The sequence below is a fragment of the Hemicordylus capensis genome, chromosome 1 (assembly GCF_027244095.1).
Source record: "Hemicordylus capensis ecotype Gifberg chromosome 1, rHemCap1.1.pri, whole genome shotgun sequence".
NCBI classification, from domain to species: domain Eukaryota; kingdom Metazoa; phylum Chordata; class Lepidosauria; order Squamata; family Cordylidae; genus Hemicordylus; species Hemicordylus capensis.
In genome coordinates, this window is record NC_069657.1 from 17254142 (window position 1) to 17274759 (window position 20618).

At 43.1% G+C, this 20618-nt stretch overlaps 1 protein-coding gene across 7 annotated transcripts; it reads left to right on the forward strand.

The window, feature by feature from the left end:
* The first annotated feature begins 133 nt into the window (after window positions 1-133).
* CDCA4 (cell division cycle associated 4) lies at window positions 134-16013 on the forward strand. 7 transcript variants are annotated; one of them, XM_053284204.1, is made up of 5 exons: window positions 134-265; window positions 1608-1734; window positions 7018-7102; window positions 7534-7709; window positions 12983-16013. In XM_053284204.1, exons 4-5 carry the CDS (start codon window positions 7695-7697, stop codon window positions 13730-13732), a joined length of 765 nt encoding a protein of 254 aa, XP_053140179.1. In that variant the 5' UTR covers window positions 134-265; window positions 1608-1734; window positions 7018-7102; window positions 7534-7694; the 3' UTR covers window positions 13733-16013. The 7 variants fall into 7 exon arrangements, with proteins under 7 accessions (XP_053140179.1, XP_053140175.1, XP_053140177.1 ...); XM_053284200.1 differs by lacking the exon at window positions 7534-7709; XM_053284202.1 differs by lacking the exon at window positions 7534-7709 and having other exon boundaries at window positions 7022-7102.
* The last annotated feature ends 4605 nt before the right edge of the window (window positions 16014-20618 follow it).

Below are 20618 nucleotides of genomic sequence, written 5' to 3' on the forward strand. Positions count from 1 at the left end.
CTCCTTCTCCTGCCTACCAATGGGAAGCGAAGGTTGTAGAGGGCGGGGCCAGAGCCGCTCAGATGTCCCCTCTGCCCCAATAGCCAGTGGGGAAGGGAGGGGGCGTGGCACTAGTTTCTTTGTGGGAGTTTGACAATAAGCTAGCAGGGGGTGGGGGAAAGGGGAGGAGCCTCCCGAGCCGTTGGCCCCGCCTCCTTTCTCTCAGGCGCGGAGAGCGCTGAGGCGGGAGCGGGGTTGTTCCGGGCCAGGCGGCGCTGGCCAGCTGGTAAGCAGGGCCGTAGGGACCCGGCGGGTGGGGAGTCCCCAGGCTGGAAGCCCAAGCGGGACACAGAGAGCGAGGGGAAGCGGGGCTGCGCCGAGGAAGAGGACGAGGCGGGCGGAGAGGAGCCGCGGGGCCAGCGAGCCGCGGCTCCAAAATGGCGGCCGCGGAGGAGGAGGAGGCGACCTTCTCCCTCAGCCCGCGCCTGGCGCCCCACAGCAACCCCCTAAGAAGGAGGGCTAGCCGTTCCCCGTTCCGCGCCTCCTGCCGCGACGAGCCTCCTGTCCTACCCACACGCTGCCCCCTCTCCTTATCTGCCCCCCACCCCGTTTCTTCCCCACCGCTTTAACGGTGCCCCCCACGCCACGTCCTCTCTAGTCCCCCTTCTCGCCCCCCCCGACAAATCAGACTCCCACCCCGCGCTTGGTCTCCATTTTGCTCTCCTGCTCGCTTCCACGTTGCTTTTTCCTCCCTGCCCCTATCCCCAATTCTTAAATAATGCCCCCCTCTACCACCCCCACACACGTGTTTTGCACAAGTGGCTGCTCAGGCCTCGGATGGTGTAAACGGGGTCTAGAAGGGGGTCAGTGGCTTTGCTTCTAGTGCTGGGCTCCCCCACCACCACAGCTTTTAGAAAGCTCCGTGATTTCACTAAAACTGGAGTTCAGGCTTGCCAGGGTCTCCCCCCCCCCAATAATTTCAACACTGCTGAGTCTTTTCTCTCCCTTTTTGGCCTCTTACCTCTTCTTAAAGACTTTTTATCTATTTATCATGTTTATATGTCGCCTGATGTGTGTGACTGTAGGCAGTGCACAACAACTTAGAACAACAAATATAAAACAGTGAGAAACAAAACAATTTCACAGAATAAAAGTTTTAAAAGTTTCCCCCTCTTCTTTGGCCTCCTTGACTTGCATTGCAGCTGTTCTTTGTTTCCCTCCTGCTCCAACCCCCCAAATCTGGCACATCCTTTCCCCTATCTTGGCCAAATTATAATATCATTACTTATCCCAATGTACCACCTAATGGCGCAGCAGGGAAATGACTTGATTAGCAAGCCAGAGGTTGCTGGTTCGAATCTCCACTGGTATGTTTCCCAGACTATGGGAAACACCAATATCGGGCAGCAGCGATATAGGAAGATGCTGAAAGGCATCATCTCCTACTGCGTGGGAGGAGGCAGTGGTAACTCCCTCCTGTATTCTAACAAAGACAACCACAGGGCTCTATGGTCGCCAGGAGTCGACATCGACTTGACAGCACACTTATCCCAATAGTTTCAGTTTCTCTTAGTTTCCCTTTACAAACGGGCAAAACTGCTAACATGGTGCATTTATTCTCTTCTCAGACTCCCTCCCTCCTTTGATAATGTGACCGCTTCAGAGAGTAACCTAGTAAGGTGCAGGGAGTGTTGGGGGCCGGGCGGTGTTTGTCCCCTGTGCATTGGGCTTTTCAAATCTGTAGAGAACACAAAGGTGAGTGGTGTGAAAGTTTGTGTCAGTGGCTTCCTCTACTGTAGGGCTGCACAACTTTGGCCCTCTACCTCTTGGTGGACTACAGGTCCCAGCCACAGTGACCAATAATCAGGGATGGTGGAAGTTATAGTCCAACAATAGCTGGAGGGCTGAAGTTGTGCAGTAGCCCTGTGAAGTAGGTTAGGCTGAGAGAGAAGTGACTGGCCCAGAGTCACCCAGCAAGTTTCATGGCTGAATGGGGATTTGAACTTGGGTCTCCCTGGTCCTAGTCCAGCACTCTAACCACTACACCATGCTGGCTCTCTAGTGTTTCCTACAACTGCCTGGTCATCCCTGTGTGTTGCACCTCTAGATCCTTCTCATCTGTACCTCTTCCCTCCTTTCTGATTAGTCTGTCACTCATAAGTTCTCCACATTAAACTCATTCCTTGTGTCTGTCCCTTGGTAAAGGTAAAGTGTGACATTGAGTTGGTGTCTACTCCTGACGACCACAGAGCCCTGTGGTTGTCTTTGGTAGAATACAGGAGGGGTTTACCATTGCCATCTCCTGCGCAGTATGAGATGATGCCTTTCAGCATCTTCCTATATTGCTGCTGCCCGATATTAGTGTTTTCCATAGTCTGGGAAACATAACAGTGGAGATTTGAAACAGCAACCTCTGGCTTGCTAGTCAAGTCGTTTCCCCACTGCACTATTAGGTGGCTCTGTCCCTTTGTACCATATATTTAAACTTTTTCACTGCCTGACATCCTGGTCTCACTCTAACGTACCTGCATTATGCTGCCCTTTTACAGAAATGCTTTGCAGGACCTTCCTAAATATAGTTGGAAGTCATTCCCATAAGTACAATGGGGCATACTCCCTTGTAGTGTGCTTGAGAGTGCTACCTTAGTTAAGAACATAAGAACAGCCCTGCTGGATCAGGCCCACGGCCCATCTAGTCCAGCATCCTGTTTCACACAGTGGCCCACCAGTTGATTAGAATAAGTACTTCAGCTAATACTGCTGCATTTTTGTATATCTCACTTCAGTTCAAAAAACGTAAACTAGGTCAGTACTATCTGAGTACTGAGGGGCTGAAACTGACTAACTGCTTGCGGATGTTCACTGAGGTGAGGTTTCCAGTGAAGTCTTTCTGACTCTGTAAGGCACAAGCTCTTGTTGGCCAGAAGAACCTAATTCATGCATAAGAGCTTAGCTGGATTAGACCAAAGACCTATCAAGTTCAACGTCCAGTTTCCCACAGTGGCCAGTCAAATGCTTCTAGCAAGCCCACAAGCAAGGCTTGAAGCCAGTAGCCTTTCCCTATTGTTTCCTCCCACCAACTGGTACTTAGATGCATGCTGCATATGAACATGGAGACTCCATTTAGTCATCATGGTTGATAGCCCTGAATTTTAAAGCCCTTTCTAGTGGCCATTGTATCTGGTGGCAGAGAATTCCTCAGATTTTCTGATGTGTGAATTGTTTCTTGTCTTTGCTGCATCTACAATCCATCAGTTTCACTGGGTGGCCTTCTAGTATTATGTGGAAGAAAGAAGACGAAAACTATCCACTTTCATCATATCATGAGTTATGTCACTCGTTAGTGATCTTTTTTCCTAAATAAAAACTAGCCTGATGTAGTCCTCTGCACTTATTTCTGAAAAGCTTCACCAAGGCACCCTCTCCATAATATATTTTCTGTCTTGTTTGTCTTATAGTTTAACCAGGGCTAGAAAAGAAATTCTAGGCATCTGGTTGCCCTGGCACCCAGAAATGTGATGCTGGCAGCCCTGTGCGGAGTTTGTGCTTAACTTCATGTGGGCTTTTAAGAATTTTAAATGCTTTTCAAGATGGCACAGCCAATGCCACGTCAGCTCTGCAACTGTACTGTCCTCACATGATAGATAACCCAGTAATTTCTTAGTCTCTAGTTTAATCCTGCAATCCTTCCCTTTTCTCTTTCTTGCACACATATGCCAAAGCTGCTTTATCATCCCGTATCCCTTCATTTCTTCACACCAGTTCCATCCCCCCTTTTTATCACTTGTAAATGGCTCTTGCTGACATTTCTCCTGATCTTTTGTTTTAGCTCCTTGAATCTTTACAATTCATAAAGCTTGACAGTTGCCAGGTATCAACTTAGGGATGTACACGAACCAGTTCAGCGTTCTATTCCTAGAACGCTGAACCGGTTCAAAAACCCCGCGTTCGCACTGGTTCAAATGTGGGAGTGTTGCCCTTACCTCCCCCGCCCTTCACTTCCGGTTTTGACTGAGGCGGCAAAAGGGTACGCAGCCACCCCACGCTAGCAGTTTTTGAAGCAACACCGGAGGGGAGGTATGGCAGGCTCCCAGGTGTGCACAGAACCAGTTCCATGCACATCCCTAATCAACTCACCGTGGTGCCTGGAAATTTATGTGTGACCCCTGAGGCAAGGGATGGACCAATGTGACCAGGAGAAGTGAGCAAGCAAAGTAGAGACAGGTTAGTCCCTCCTCCTGGCCATAGCGATCCATCGTCTGCCTGAGGCAGACAGGGTGAGGGGGTGGGAAGTGAGCAAGCAAGGTGGGCATTCTGTCCCCTCCCCCCATGACCCTTGCAGACATATTTTGGTGAAGCAGAGTGGGCTTCAGAGGGAAGGGGAGGTCGGCAAAAATCACCCCTTCCCCCTCTCAATGGTAGTTTGGAACTCAGTGTTGCACGTGTGCAGTGATGGTATGGATGTCCAGCATAGTTTCATAGAATTCATTAGCAACAATGAATAGATGCCAGTGCAACATTAGGCAAGTTCAGCAATTTCACAGTTGTACTTAACATTTTCCAGATGATTATCTCCAGGAAGTGTGTGAGAGGGTACATGTTCTTTAAGTATTCCAATAAACAAATTTCTTTCCACATAAAGCTTTGAATTTGCTGCAGTATAGCAAAGTACATGAAGTGTCTTATTAATTCATGCACATCCCACAATCAAATATTACAATTCAACTACTTGAAAAATTTTCTAGATGCAGTGTGGGAAATTAATATGGTGACAGTGGTTAGTTTTTGAGACAAAGTAGTGCAAATTTTATGCAAATGAGAGAGATACATGAGGATTTTTTCTGAAAAACCCACATCTCTGCTAGCTTCTCTAACTCTTACAGATATGTGCTGATGGTGCCTTTTCTTTTAGAGGCTATAGTTGTCCAGGTCCCTTACATAGTATTGTTGGCTGCTTTAGGTACCATAATACTTACTGGTATTCATTTTGTGTTACTTGGATCAGGTCCACAACCATAGGATTTTATGTGGCAGGTTCATTAAAATAACTGGACAGTTGGAGAAATGAAAATGAATAAAAGGACAAAAATATCTTGGCACTTAAGGAAGTACAATAATTCAGATTTTTATTGTACTTCAGGGCAGAGTAACTTGGCTCATATCCCAGGTGCTAGTAGTCTATGAGCTACATTACATCGACACTAGCTGAAGGGATTGACTTTTTGCAACTTCCTAGTAGTTTTCCATTCCCTCCCCAGTCCCCAGCCATCCCTGATGAGAGAGGTTACTAGAAATTATCAAGAAGAATTTATCACATTCAAGTGCCAGCAATACAACTAGAACTTGGGGTAATTCAATGAAATTGATCACTATATCGATTCAGGGTAGAAAAAGGAAATATTTTGCACAACTCACAGAGTAGTATCCAGACTAACATTCCATTCTCACAAGGTGCCGGGGAAGTGCAGTTTTTGACAGTTCCCTTGTTTGTCTGCAGCCCAGCTCCAAAATGTGTCACTGGGGGACCCTGAAGCTATTTTTGGAGGGAGGATGCATTGGGATCAGCAGGGAGAAAAGGAGATTAGCAAAAATCACACCCTCTGCACAAGCAGAATGTTAATCTGGATGCTGCGAATTCATGGCCACAAAATATGGTAATGGCTACTAGCTTAGGTGGGTCAAAAGGCCTTCCAAGTTCAGAGCAGAGGCAGTATACCTTTGAATATTAGCTGTGGGAAAGGCTATTATCTTTGTGCTCTGCTTGTGACTTCCCTGGAGACATCTGGGTGGCCACTTTTGGAAATGGGATGCTGCTGTAGGTGAACCTCTTGCTCTGGCCCAGCACAGCTCTGGAGTAGTACACAGCTTTTTATCATGCAGATTATTAATACTTTGTGTTCATGTGTTCTAACGGGATGGTACAGACTCAAAATATTTGTACTTGGGTACAAATCTTTTAAAAGTGCTAATAGTAACTCATAGTGTCACTCTGTGCCCTCATGTTACACTGCTGGAGTTTGTAGGATCGGATATAAGGTTCCCAACTCTGTTGTAGGGAATCAACTAGTGAGCAGCATCATTAGGATATGAAGGAAGCTACCTCGTATGTAGGCTCGTATAAGGCAGTTGTGCCATGCTTAGCCTGCCTTAAATGGCAAGGCCTGTTTCATATTGCTATATTTTGCATCAATCCTTGACAGATTTTCTTTGGATTTAGGAGCCAGACCCAAAATTTAGGACCAAGCAGTGGACACTTGACAAAATTGCTGGATTTAGTGACAGACATTGTGAAGGGGGAGGGTAAATAGACTTCTCTTCATGCCCTTTACAAGTCTCATATGTAGAACATACAGGGCTGCCTGGGACAAATAAAGATTTTAAGTAACTTTGCCTCTGAATAGCCTAGCTTAGTCTAGGCGCCATGGCTCCCTAGCACCTGGGTTTCATCAAGCTCTGCTCTGCATCTATGAAAAGATCAGGATGTCTGGTTTTGCTGTGCTCTGTCGTTTGCATTAAATACTTCTGTGCTAGCTGCTGACTCCTCCTTGTAACTTGCAAGACAAACTTAAATATATTGACAGTTTCTGTTTTAAAAGCCATTTTCAGTTGTCACAATCAATTTGTTGCATACATGTCTTCTAAGTCCAGCTTTAGAACAGTGTGAAGAGACTGAGCTACGACTGGAAATTTACTAGGTGGCCTTAGGGAAGCCATTCTCCTTCAGTCGCCTCTCTTCTCTCATCTGCAACATGGGGATAATACTTGCCAACCTTACAGGATAGCTGTCAGGATTTCAGCAATATAAGGCACATGAAATGTTAAGTGTATAAATCTCAAGTATTAGTAGTATCTCTCTGATTTGGAGATTTTGTTAAATGTGTTTTTCTCCGTATGTTTTCCTTGTTTTATAAAATGGGAGAGGAATTGTGTAGAAGAAATGAGAAATTGTTTGCTTAGAGAATGTTTCCTACGTAAATCATAATAATTTACTTGTTTGAATGATTGAAGATGCATTTATTTCTTATCTATTGCTCTCAGGTAGGTTGTGCTAGAACACTTGCTGTATGGAATCTTGTTCTGTAATATGGGGGAAGAGGAAGGATTGCATCAGACACAACTATTGGTAAGTAATTTGCAACTTGCAACCCCTGAGAGGCACCTTTTAATGTGGTGTTTCTCTTTATTTAGCAGGGGGAGAGTAACTGGCCCAATCCACCCCCAGCACAGGGCCTCCAGTGACTGTTGCTGGTGTCTGTTTTATGTTTCTTTTTAGATTGTGAGCCCTTCAGGGACAGGGTTCCATCTTATTTGTTGGTTATTTCTCTGTGTAAACTGCCCTGAGCCATTTTTGGAAGGGCGGTATAGAAATCAAATAAATAATAAACTTACATGGGCTAAATTTTGTCTGGTAAGTATTGTCAAAATAAGTGTTCAGCAGGTAAAGGAACTCAAAGAGCCAGGAGGAAAAAAGGGTTAAATAGTGACTTGTATTCATCTCTGCCAATCTTGCTTTTATTCCTTCCCAACTAACCTGTGACTTCTGACTTGTCCTAGATCCTGTCTTCTGTTCTATGCAATCCTCTCAAAAGTGAAGCTGCTTTCTTTGTTCTTCTGTATCATATGGAAAATAAAGGAAGTTGCCAGTGAGGAAGTGCTGCAGGGAGGAAACAAGTTACCTGGAATAGCGCAATTGGGGAACACACAAATTGGAATCAATGTTTCCTAGTGAAGTTGAGTAGTGGAAGTTTGCCCTCATTGCCAGCAATAAAATTGTAACCTGTAGTTGAAAATGAGAAAGAAAGAGTGGGCAGTAGCGAGACTAAGACTTAGTGGATTCTTCCATATGAGAGGGGAGGGTGCCTTTTGCTGATCTGCCCTCTGCGAACCTCTGTGCCTGCTGTGAATATGTCCCAAAGCTTCAGGGGAAAGTGGGGGATCAGCAAAATATCATCACTCCCCTTCTATGCGTAAGAGGAAGAATTCTGCTCATGAAGTCTTAATCTGGATGTTGCCCAGGAATTGCCTTTTTTCACTTGCAGCTCATGTGTAGCAGCCAAACCAATATTTGTTATGAGAATTTAATAGGCTGCTCGTCAGCTCTAAGGCTCAGTTTGCACAATTTCAGCAGCTTATACAATTTCAACAGCAAAAATATTCTGCTGCTAGTAAAATTATAATATAAAACCACCATCAACAAAGCCTACATTGAAAAAGATCAGATTTGGCTCGTCCAACTCCCTCCCTGACTTCCTGGTTTTACTTTAATTTGCCTTTTGCAGAAGTAATGAGGATCTGGAACATGCAAGAGGAGTGTAGGGGACTACATGCAACTCTGAGTCTTGGGCATGAACAGCTAAGCTATTTTTTGAAGTATTGGAAGTGCTGTGTCTCAATTGGCCCTACATCGCTAAGTTCATATTTGGATATATATGAGCACTTGTAACATATTTAACTGGCCTTTCATTGTATAGCTATACCCCCCAATCCATGGGTATAGGCAGAGAAATGCACCTAATCTCTGACTGAGCAGCTTCATATATAATGACGGCAAGGAAGGAAGAGCAACTGGACATGCAGCAGCTGATCTTACGATGTCTGAAGCTACCAGTGTTGAATGGAGGGTGTTGATTACTAACCTCAGTCTGACATTATCGAGCAAACTTGAAATGCCTGATTCTGAATGTCAGGCTGAGGTTGGTAACTGACATTCTCCACCCAACACTGGCAGCTTCAGACGTCACAAAAACGGCAGTTGGACACATGCCTAGCAGGCTCTTCCTTTCTTACTTGCCACATTACTTGTGAAGATGCCCAATGAGAATATTGTGGTGGCACGGTGATGGGAGGGATTTTCTCTTATAGATTACTGCTGGAAGGCAGCTGCCACCAGGAACAACTTCAAGTGACCTGAGACAAGGCCAAGGTGAACACTTTACTGATGGCAACAAACATCTATTTTAGCTGGCAGCAGGCATATGAAATAAAGGAGAAGAACATCAGATGTTCCCCAGTGTATTCTTAGCTCTTTGATGGATGAGAGTGCTGGGGCATCTTGCACTTGTCATGGATATGCTGCTTTTGATTGGGAAATATATGTGCCTGCCGAGAACGTATACTTTATCTCACCTTAGGATTTTCCTCTCCGAGTAAAATGAATGCCTGTGGTATTAGGCTAGGCTAATCCAAGGACAGTTCAGACAAGTAAAAAAGATGGAATTCATTTCTCCTCGTGTCTCTTTACTTGCCAATTAATAACAGAATAAGTACTGGCATTAGGCCAAGGCACATTACTTAAAGAAAAGTAAAAAAGCAAAACTCAAGCATTGATGTGCTGTTAAGGTACAAAACTTAAAGAAGAGGTTTTCAAATTCAAAAAGGCAGTGGCAGTAGCAAATATCAAAAGATCCCAAAATCAATCTTCAGAATAAAAATATATTTCTCTCTTTCTGTTTCTTGGAGGGCTTGCTAAAGAAAAAGCTTTTGAGGTTGACCTCCATTCCGGATGCTTCAGTATCCACTCAAGATTTTCCCCTTATCTGCCCCAAAACACTGTTGCAAGCCTTAGTTAAAGGATTTCTCATTCTCTTCCCTCCCAGTTCACAACAAAGTCAGGTGCAGATAATATAATTGTTTTGACTAGGGGAGCACAAATGAAGGCCATGCACAGAGTGCAAACCAAGAATTGCTGCTCTCAGCAAAAATTGGGACTCTTGCATAAAGAATACATAAGATGGCTTCTCCTAGTTTTCCTTCGAACTTTTCATCTTTTGAAAGCAAACACCAACCAAATACACTTGAAAAATGGACATATGTGACACTTTTCTTCCTGTGTTAGTTTCATTGCAATTAGCAGGAGGGAGAAAGTGTTCATACTAGTGTGTTTCCTCCTGACTGGGAGAGGAACAGGAACATGTGGCTATGTTTTTGTTGAAATTCTCACAGAAATGGGACTAAGAGTGAGACAGCTGGCATCTCTGACAAAACTCTCACACTCTGTGCCCAACATGTCGCATGAATGTGGTTGGTAAGAGCTATAGTTATCATCTACTACTACTTATATACCGCTTTTTAATAAAAGTTCTCAAAGCAATTTACATAGAAAAATAAATAATGATGGTTCCCTGTCAAAACACAAGGTAGACACCAGCAACAGCCACTGGAAGGATGTTGTGCTGGGACTGGATAGGGACAGTTGCTCTGCCCCTGCTTAATATAAGGGATCCACCACTTTGCTCAGCTAGGAGGAATATCTAACCTCAGTTAGCAGGAGTATCTAACCGCTATCATACTCTGGCAAAAACTCAGCATGCTTGTTTGTGCCTACAATGTCCTAAATTGTGTACAGGATACTTCTGAGAGCAGTTTTTCTTCTCTGTTAGATATTTGCATATGGTACCCTCTTCTGTAGGCCATGACACTCAGAAGTTGGGTATATAGTTTTATGGCACGTGACTTTCTCTGTGCAGCCTCTCTGTAGGGAGACTCATAGAGCTCCATTGCTGCTAATTCCTAGGGATCTGTTGATAACATGACTATCGTCATGGGTTACTACAGATACATTGAATTATTTCCTTACTCCAAAGATGGAGCACATAATTAGCCTGTGTTAGCTACCCCCTAATCTCAGTTGAGTGCAAAGATGCTCTCAACTGGTGCCATGATGTCTGAATGCACCTTGTCACTGAATAATTCAGAATGGATTCACTGGTCCCAAGGCAGTTGGGTGGAAAGGAGTGACTGCACAAAACTAAACCCATTAGAATAGTAGCTATTCTGTATTGATCAAGTGTTGTGTGTTCAGATATTGTATTGCATTTGAAAGTGACCTAGTTCAAGTGTTTAATAGGCATCTGTAAAATTATTAACCTGTGAAAAACTAATTGCTTTAATTTTAGATGCCTCTAATTTTTATTGTAAAAGTTTATATCCTACCCTTTTACATTAGAACCTATCCAGGGTTTTTAATCAAAAGGCTCACAAACACATACTACGTTAAAAACACAACAGTAAAGACAAAGTAAGTACAGCAACTAGTGATCTCAAAGCATTGAGCCACAGCTTAATTATTGGTTGGCATCCAAATTAACATTGTGCATGCTGAAAAAAGTTGCACACATGCAATGGGGAAGGAGTGCGGTTTTTTAATAATCTCCTCTTCCCTCTGCAGCCCACTGTGCCTGCTGAAAAATATATCCCTAAAAGTTGAAGACAGGGTTGATAAAGATGGTGCCTTTTAAAAGAGACTTTTACATTTTAAATCATTTTTAAAAAAATAAAATACTAAATTTCCAGTTCTCATGTGAAAAATGGTTAAATTTAAATCTCATCACAGATATGCTACCCCAACACCTAACAAGTTGTTCTAGTAAGAACTAATCTGCCTACTTTCCTTTTAACTATCCGTACAGCTGGACTAAGTTTGGTTCAGATCAGTTAGGTGGTCCACAAGTTAGACCTCTTGCGCCTCAAATGTTCATGCATCTGCTATCTTGGATCAGAGTGGTTGACATTATCACAAACTACACCATTGACGTGTCCCCATTGCTACAGCTGTAGCAAATTTGGTTCAAATTGGTTAGGCGGTTCACAACTTAGCCCATTTGCACCTAAAATGTTTGCGTGTCCTTATCTTGAATCGGGGTGGATGACATCATCAGAAACTACACCGTTGAGGTGTCCCTGTGTGTCACTCACTACAACTGTGCCTAATTTGGTTCAAATCAGTTAGATAGTCCACAAGTTAACGCACTTGCGCTTCAAATTTTTACACATCCGCCATCTTGAATTGAGGTGGATGACATCATCGGAAACTACACCGTTGAGGTGTCCCTATATGTCCCTACAGCTGTACCCAATTTGGTTCATATTGGTCCAGGGGTTGCGAAGTTGATGTGGGGTGGGGGAGAAGGAACACACTGAATGCCAGGTGATCTCAAAAGCCTACTGGAAAGTAAGCTGAAAATGGACTGTCTACCACACACATTGTGTTACCTACCAATCAAAATGTGGGCATTCATTTCAGTTTTATCTCATGAAAATGGCTCTAGTCTGCCCAGTAGCGCCCGGCAACTACCAGCTCTTGCTTTGGAAATTTCTGGGCTTTCATTTTCTTTTTCTAAGCCTGTTTTCTGTGTGCAAAGACACAGCCTGGATAGTAGGGTGGCAGATTTGTGGTGGGGCAGGGCCAAGGCAGAGGAGTAAAAGAGAGACACGGTATAGGAAAGGAGGTAAAGTAGAAAAATAGTGTGGGGCAGGAGGAGGGGAGGCATTCATTACATCGCTTCCTCTATTGCCCCACACTTTGCCACTGAAAACTGTCATAGCTTCTGGATGTAGGCGACACCCTATCTGGGAATGCTTCAAAGAAATGCCTTTCCTGGGTTAAAAGGAATATGTGTCTAGTGTAAACAGTGCAAAAAAGGAGATGCAAGGCAGCTTGACACAGGTAATGAGTAAAGGTATCCATTATATTAAAAACCAGCTGTGCATGCTATTTCCTATATTAGTAAAAATCAAATTATATTTTAAAAGTACATGAAATATACCCTCCCAAATGTAAATGCTCTGTTGAGTTGCAAATCAGCATGCTGTAGTGATCAGATTTGCACCATTGTTTAAGAAATATGTGAAGTACCACCAGTGGGAAACTTGATTTAATCAGTGGTTTAAATTTTGTTTTTTTTTTCTTGGTGATTTAAATCAAGTGATTGGCCTTGATTTAAATTGGTCCAACCTGGTTGCAGGATCCTCAACATATTTTGGTAGGTACAGTGGACTGCAGAGGGGCGGGGAGATAACCAGCTTCCTGATTGCATATGCAGAATGTTAGTTTTGGTGTTGGACTTTCTTTTTTGTGGCAAATATTATCTTTACTTCCAGAGCAAGGACTAGGACCTGTTAATCTCAATTTTACTATAACCAAGCTTTGATTTAGAATCTTATGAAGCTTTTTATTAGACAATTCATGAATGTATCTAATAGCCTCTTATTCTGTTTTCAACAGGACACAATGTTTGTACGTGGATTGAAGAGGAAATGTATTGATGGAGAAGAAGATATTGAAGGAACTTTAGCTGGTTTTAAAGCTATTCCTTCTTATAACCTTCAGCGCCAGTCACTGCTGGACATGTCTTTGGTTAAACTTCAACTATGCCACATGCTTGTTGAACCTAATCTCTATCGTTCAGTGCTTATAGCCAATACCGTACGGCAGATCCAAGCAGAAATGACCCAAGACGGAACTTGGCAAATGATAAATGCACAGAGTACAGGATCAGCCTCTCTAGACCGCCTGGTTTCAACAGATATCCTCTGTCGTTCCTCCAAGGAACAAGCTGAAGAAAAGCTTGTTCAAGGTTACAGTGGCTTCTCAAAAGACTTTGAGGACTCTCAGTCACAGGAGAGTTCAGAAATCTTAAGACCTGCTCCACTACCCGCTCCCAGAAACCTGCAGAGTAGCGGGTGGGAAATGGAGAACCCTCCAGAAAACAGAGGAAACTTCCATAAGTCATTAGATCAAATATTTGAAACTTTAGAAACGAAAACTCCCGACTCTGTAGAAGATCTCTTTTCAGAGGTTGATAGTTCCTACTATAATCTTGATACAGTATTAACGGGAATGATGGGCAGTACAAAAATGGGACACTGTGATGTACTTGAAACATTTCCTCAAGCAACTGCAAATTCTAACTCTAACTGTAAATCTGACCTTAATGAGCTTGATCATTTTGTGGAAATTCTGGTTGAATCCTGAGATAAAGGGTGAAGGAGATATCCTTTGAGGAAGCCAGATCTTGAGTAGTAAAACTTCCAAATAACTTGTCCTCTCAAAGCTGCACATGATCTTCCCCCCCCCCAAAAAAAAAAAAGCACTTCATTTTGCAAAGTTGTGTTAATGTATAAAGTTAACCTGCAATTTGTAGTGTCCGGAATGTGAGTACAGATTTTCAGTGCCCACAACTCAGAGAGGTATTCTAGGCACACCTAAGAGTTGGCTTGTGCCCAGCAGACTTCTAATTTTATTTTATTTTATTCCTTGAACATGACCACCCCATACCATGTCATGAACTGCTTTGGAAATGTTCTGATGTTTCAGCATCAGAAACATGTAAAAAGACACACGGGTGTGCAGGGTTAATCATGTACTCCTCTGTACCTCTGTATTGTACCCACATCCCGCCCCCCAGCCTTGGGGGCCCAACATTTTAGAAAAAGATTACTTTGCTAATTCCTTTTAGCTTTTTAGAAGGGACTTTCAATGCTGTAGCAGGATTTCTCCCTTGACCATCATCTCCCCCTTCAAGGTGGAAGTGCTACAGGGATTTCAGTCCTCAGCATACAAAGGGTGACTGTAAAGTTCTCAGTTAAAGGCCAAATCCAACTCTGTTTATGGCTGAGAACTCTTCAGCAACCCCTTGTCTTTGCCCCTGCTGTTATGGGTTGACTTGAGTGGGACAACCTTTGCAGTAATTTGATTTGAGGACCAAAGGGTTGGTTTCTCTCTCCTTCATTCCAGGGAAATACTTCACTAATGTGTGATGTCTGCATTTATTTGCCACAGAGCTCTTAAAGAGCCTTAAGCAGCAGCGCCTGTTATCCTAGCTAGCTTTTTCTGTCATTCTTGTTTTCTGTTTTTAAATATAGTTATAGTTTTTAAAGGTGTTTTTATCAGTGTTCAGAATTTTTCAGCTATTTTCTGAGGATATATTTTTGCTACAAATCTTCCCATCAACTGCCTATTTAGTATCCTGAAATATTTGCAGTTGTATTTTTTTAATCGCTTCATAGAAGGGATTTTTTTTCTTACCACGGGCCTCCTTTATGTAGCTCAGTAACAGTGCATAAATATACAGCTTTAAGGTAGGAGTAGCTGTCAGTATTCTTCTTTAGAGAGTACTTATGAATAGACAAGTTACTCTTGATCAGACTCATGTGAACATCGGCAGATGAGCTCTTGCCAAGCTGCAGAAGCTCTTGATGCAATTACACTTCAGTTCAAGCCATGTCTTTTTGTTACCGTCAAACATAAATTATGTGGGTTTTATTTATAAATATTTATATGTGTATGTCATCAAGTGAATTGTTTGGCTGAAGTCTACCATCATACTTCTGTGTTTTGGGGCAGGGGGGACCCCTACCTTGCACTAACTCCTACAAGACTGTTACAGAGGCCTTTCAAGAGTGTTCTCCACGCTTCGTTTACTCCACTTATGCCAAGGTGTGACTATGCATTTGGCTGAGTCCTGATGAACAGAAATTATAGTAGCAGGTTAGTATTCAAGGAAAATATGCCCTCGCTCCGGAGTGTGTGTGAATTGTCTTAACTCCTAAAAGCGGTTTCTGGTGAGAGGGTGCATCAGATGTGGTAACACTTGCAATAAAGTTACCTACTGTTTGCCTTGGTGAACTGGTGATACAGGAAATATAACTGCATGGTGGGAAAAGGAAAAGAACAGTGATTACTTTGAAGTTGATGAAAAAGTTTGTGTTCTTGATTAACTTACTATGTTACATCAAATTGCAATGGTCAGAAGGGGAAATGTTGCTTTTTAAAAAAGCTCATTCTGATTTGTGATGGTGTACTGAACACAAATTTCCAAGTACTGGAAGCCTTTCTCCCAGCAGAGGTCATAGATGCTCCAGGATATCCTTGTACAAAGGAACTAACTGTAGCCCTAGGGCAGTACCCACCCTGTGCAGCCAAAACACCTCTTCAGAGCATAAGGATCCTTGTCTTGTGTATGTATAGCTAAATGTCTTAGTTTAGGTTGCAGCCTGAAACCACTTTGCATGACTAGCCCCTCCAGAGGTTAATAGGGCTGCTTACAAGCAAGTGGTTTCATGATTGTGGCCTTAATAATTTAAGTGCTTTTGAAGCAGCTGATCTGAAAATGGCACTGTGTTTTCCAGTTATGGCAGAGATGCCTATTTCTGTAACTCAGTTTTGTGCCAGACCATGCAGTTTATTCGGGGTCCTTCTCAATGCATTTGAAAATAATTAATGTGTTTTTATATTAAAGTTGAATATGAAGTGACTTGTTTGCTTTGAAGCTGTTTGTATTGATTGCTAGCTTTTATTCAAAGAACTTGGCCCATGAAATGCTGTTAAAAACTTATGCACAGTTGAATAGCCAGCATTAACATCTCTTTTCTGGATGCTAAGGCCTACAGTTTTAAGTGTGCTTGTTGGCACTTAAGCTACACTGAATGTATTTTTATTACAATAGAGTGATCCTGTTCAGGATTGGTCAGTAAATTGCTTGATTTTGGCTTGAGACTTAAACTGGTGTTCGCTTATACAGGAGTCCCCTTAATTCCATTGGGGTTGACCCAAATGTGAGTGGTCTGTGAATTACTGTCATGGGATGCGGTGTTACTGGAACTGGCTTCAGGGGAGAATTTGCTAGAATTTGACTGCCTTCTATTAAATAGTTTGCACTCATCCTAGATCTCTTTTCCTTGAAAGTTCCAAATGATGTTTGAGTTTCTACAACAATTGATTTTGGCTCTGTTAAGATGCTTTTCAAATTGAGCATCAAAAGCCTGCCATGTTGGACTGTCCTGCTTCAGGTCGGGGCAGGAAACCATGCAATTCCTCTGCATCATAGGATCTAGAGTCAGTCTCCATAGTCTGAAGTTATAGGCAGTAGTCAGCATGCCAGCCTTGCATTATGGTTTTACTAGGTGGTCTAGACTAGATAGTCAACCCTACTCTTTTTTGCAAATTAATGCAAACTACTCAGTGGCTCCCTCTATTCCCCTTCTACTATATCATGATGGTATGGTTGTCAAAAGACTTGTCCTTCTTGGGTACATACGATACCATGACAGTGGTTCCCTTCATGTCTGTGGTTGCAACTCGCAGGGTACATTTGACTTGTCTCATGGGGCCTGCATAGGTCAAGTCCTTGCTCAGAAGAGCCTCTAGCAGTTGTATGCTGGTAAAAAAAGTTCTCTCTCACCGAATTCCTTCAAGGGTTGTTCCATGGCTGCACAAGTTGCTGCACATCATTCATGCCTACTCGATGTGGTGGTCCTCCAGCTTGCTTCCCAAGGTAAACCTTTCTTGTCGGGTAGGATGTTTCTACATCCCAAATGACTTAACATGGGGCTGGGATAGAAACTAACCCAACAGAGAATGTCCATGCATTATTGGGTTGTTTTCATCTGAATTTGCTTAATGTGAGGCTGGGATAGTTTGGGGTGGCTTTCTACCCCATATTTGTTTATTTGTTTGTTTAATTTATATAAAAACAAAATAAATGGCTATTAAAGCAACAGCTTAAAAAAATTATAACATTCAAAGATTACTAAAATCCTGGCATTAAAAAATGAGTCTTAAGGGCTCTTTTAAATGCTGGTAAAGATGTTGAACCATGAATGTATATAGGGAGTGCATTCCACAGCCCAGGTGCTACTACAGAGAAGGCTCACTCCCCAGTTGCTGCCATATCATTTTTATTAATAACAAAAATATAACTTGAGTGGCCATACTTGGTATTGGATATATTGTGTATCAGGTGCGGGTAACAATGACATCATTGAGAGTGCAGTGCTTTGCATACTTATGCACCCAGCGTCTGAATATAACCCATGACTCGGGATGAGGTTTAACAAAATAAAACCCATGCCAACTATATCTTGCATGCATGAACTATGACGGCAGTTGCTCAGCCACATGTATGTTTGTTTGTTTGTTTGTTTGTTTGTTTGTTTGTTTGTTTGTTTCCTGCTCTTTCCTCCAAGGAGCCCAGAGCGGTGTACTACATACTTGAGTTTATCTTTCACAACAACCCTGTGAAGTAGGTTAGGTTGAGAGAGAAGTGACTGGCCCAGAGTCACCCAGCTAGTTTCATGGCTGAATGGGGATTTGAACTCGGGTCTTCCCGGTCCTAGTCCAGCACTCTAACCACTACACCTCTGGCTATGCTTTTACTAAGATTGGAGAAATTGGTTTTTAGAGCTAATTTTGGAAGAGTGCATAACGAGATCACAATGTTGACACAAACAAATAGGATAGTGGGAACTATAGTCCAATAACATTTGGGCACCCTTGACTCACCAGATAAGCAGGTTCTCCTTAAATGTTGTCTCCAAGGCCATTTTCTGTGAGATCTTGACACATCTTGAAGGAACTCTTCTACAAAAATATAGGCTAAACAAAACTCCCACCACTGTGGTAGGTGGGTTGACAAAAGGTAACCTAGTTTGGCCCAGGGTGAGTCATTGCTAAGTAAAAGTGTCTGCTTTTTGATCAGCAGTAGGTTTGAATGTAGGCAGCCAAGTAAGCCCCAAAGAATTAGTAATGGCCAAGGACGACCTGAAAGCCCCATTCCCCTTCATATCCACATACTGAGTGAATGTGAGGGGGAGCCAATTATACCCATGGGACCCCAACCTGCATGCACTAAATGGAAGGTAAGAAGTGTGTGTAATTTCGGGTCCCTGATGTTCCAGGTTTCCCATTCATGTGTACATGCATAGAGCCCATTCTTGCCTGCTGAATGCATAGTGGGTAAGGGTGGGGCCCATGGATGTAACTCTGTTGTGGTAGCAAGCATGAATTGTCCCCTTTGCTAAGCAGGGTCTGCCCTGGTCTGCATTTGAATGGGAGATATGTGAGGATTGTAAGATATTCTCCTCCGGGGATGCAGCCACTCTGAGAAGAGCATCTGCATGCTTGCAGGAAGAAGATTCCAAGTTCCTTCCTTGGCACCTCCCAGATAGGGCTGAGAGAGACTGCTGCCTGCAGCCTTGGAGAAGCCGCTGCTAGTCTGTATAGAGACAATGCTGAGCTAGATGGACCAATGGTCTGACTCGGTATAAGGTAGCTTCCTATGTTCCCCTCTATGCTTTCACTCAAGTCCTATTAAGACATTACATATATGTCTGTATAAGTGTGTGTGTGTGTGTATGTCTGTACACACGTTTATGTGAATGAATATGTACAAGTTCTTCAAAGTGAAGCAGAGTACAGCCTCCTTAAATGCAGGGTGCAGAAAAAGGAAGGGCTGGTTTGGACCACACTTGGTCTGCTGACCAAACTGCACACAATAAGGATGTGTGCCTCGCCTCGCCCCACCCCACCCCTCTTCCCTGTGCTACTGATTGCTAATGGCATGGAGGAGATCTTGTCTGAACCACACAAGCTACAAGTACAAGTTTAAACTAGTATCTGCTGCATGTGGGCAGGAGCAGCATGGGTGAACTTCAACCCTACGCAATTAGGGGAAGGCGCTCTATCACCAGGAGGCAGAGCACACATGCTCACAGTGCATATGTCAGGTTGGCAGGCAAAGTGTTGTCCGAACCAGGCCCATGTGTGGCATGTACAGATCTCTGCGCATGCACACAGATTGTGTGTTGAACATGAATATGAATAGTGCTTCAGTATGTGGATGTGAAGATAGATGAGAACAGAGCTAATTGTGGGCCACTTAGTTTTTTGTTTGGGGTGTTAGCATGTAGCATATAGTTAGGCCCTTCGCACCAATTTATATAGTCAGCAGAATTAAGTAATGAAACATTTCCTGGAATGTACCATGTCAGACCAAAGTAAGGATGCTGCATGTTTGAATGGTTGCATACCTCCAAGAAGAACTCTCCCTGTGCAAAGAGGAAGATTTGGGAAGGAGTGCATTCTCTCAATCTCTCTCTCTCTCTCTCTCTCTCTCACACACACACACTCACACTCACACTGTGAAGTGATACTGCCCAGGAAAAAGTTTACAACTTTACTTGCACCAATTGCATACCCTGGCTCTTACATTAAAACTCAGTTAAAAAAAAACACATTTTTGCCCTTTTTTGGTAAATACAAAACTTAATCTTGAGCAGTTCCCCACAAGTACATAAAACCAGAACGTCTGTTGCTTAGCAGTGATTTACTTGGGTGAGTCATAGCATTGTTTAATTATTGACTCAAATTGCTGTCCACAGATAATTTCAAAAGAGCACATGTTCGTTTGCCTGGCATAGTCCTTTGTGCCAACGTCATTCGATTGCACAAGTGTTGAAGGAAGGCGAACACAAGAAGAGCAAGAAAATGGCCATGCAGATTGGGGGGGGGGGGTGTAAAGAGAAGTCACCCGTGCATTTGTGCATTACTGGTCCAAATACATTTTTTGTGTTTGCATTACAGGGTATCCTCTCTCTCTTTGTTTTTTCACAGAAGGAGTTTACTTCCTCTCTCCCAAATTAAATGCTGGGCTCAAATATATTGATATGAATATAGATTAAAACTATATATGTGTTGTCCTGTGTGACAGCGTGCCTTGCTAATATGCACAGGCAGCAGAACTAAGTGGTGAAGAGAGCCAGTGGGGTGTAGTGGTTGGAGTGTTGGACTAGGAGTGTGGGAAGACTCAAACTCAAGTTTCATTCAGCCATGAAACTCACTTGGTGATTCTTTGCCAGTCACATATCTCTCAGTCTAGCCTACCTCACAGGGTTGATGTGAGGGTAAATATAACCATGTGCACTACTCTGGGCTCCTTGGAGGAAGAGCAGGATATAAATGTAGAAATAAAGTTTCTCCTTTAGCACTTCAGCTTGAATGGATGTGGAGTGGGGGAGAGGGTTGCATGATTTCTGAATGCTTCCCCATAAGGGAAAACACACACCCCTATCTCTACATTTAA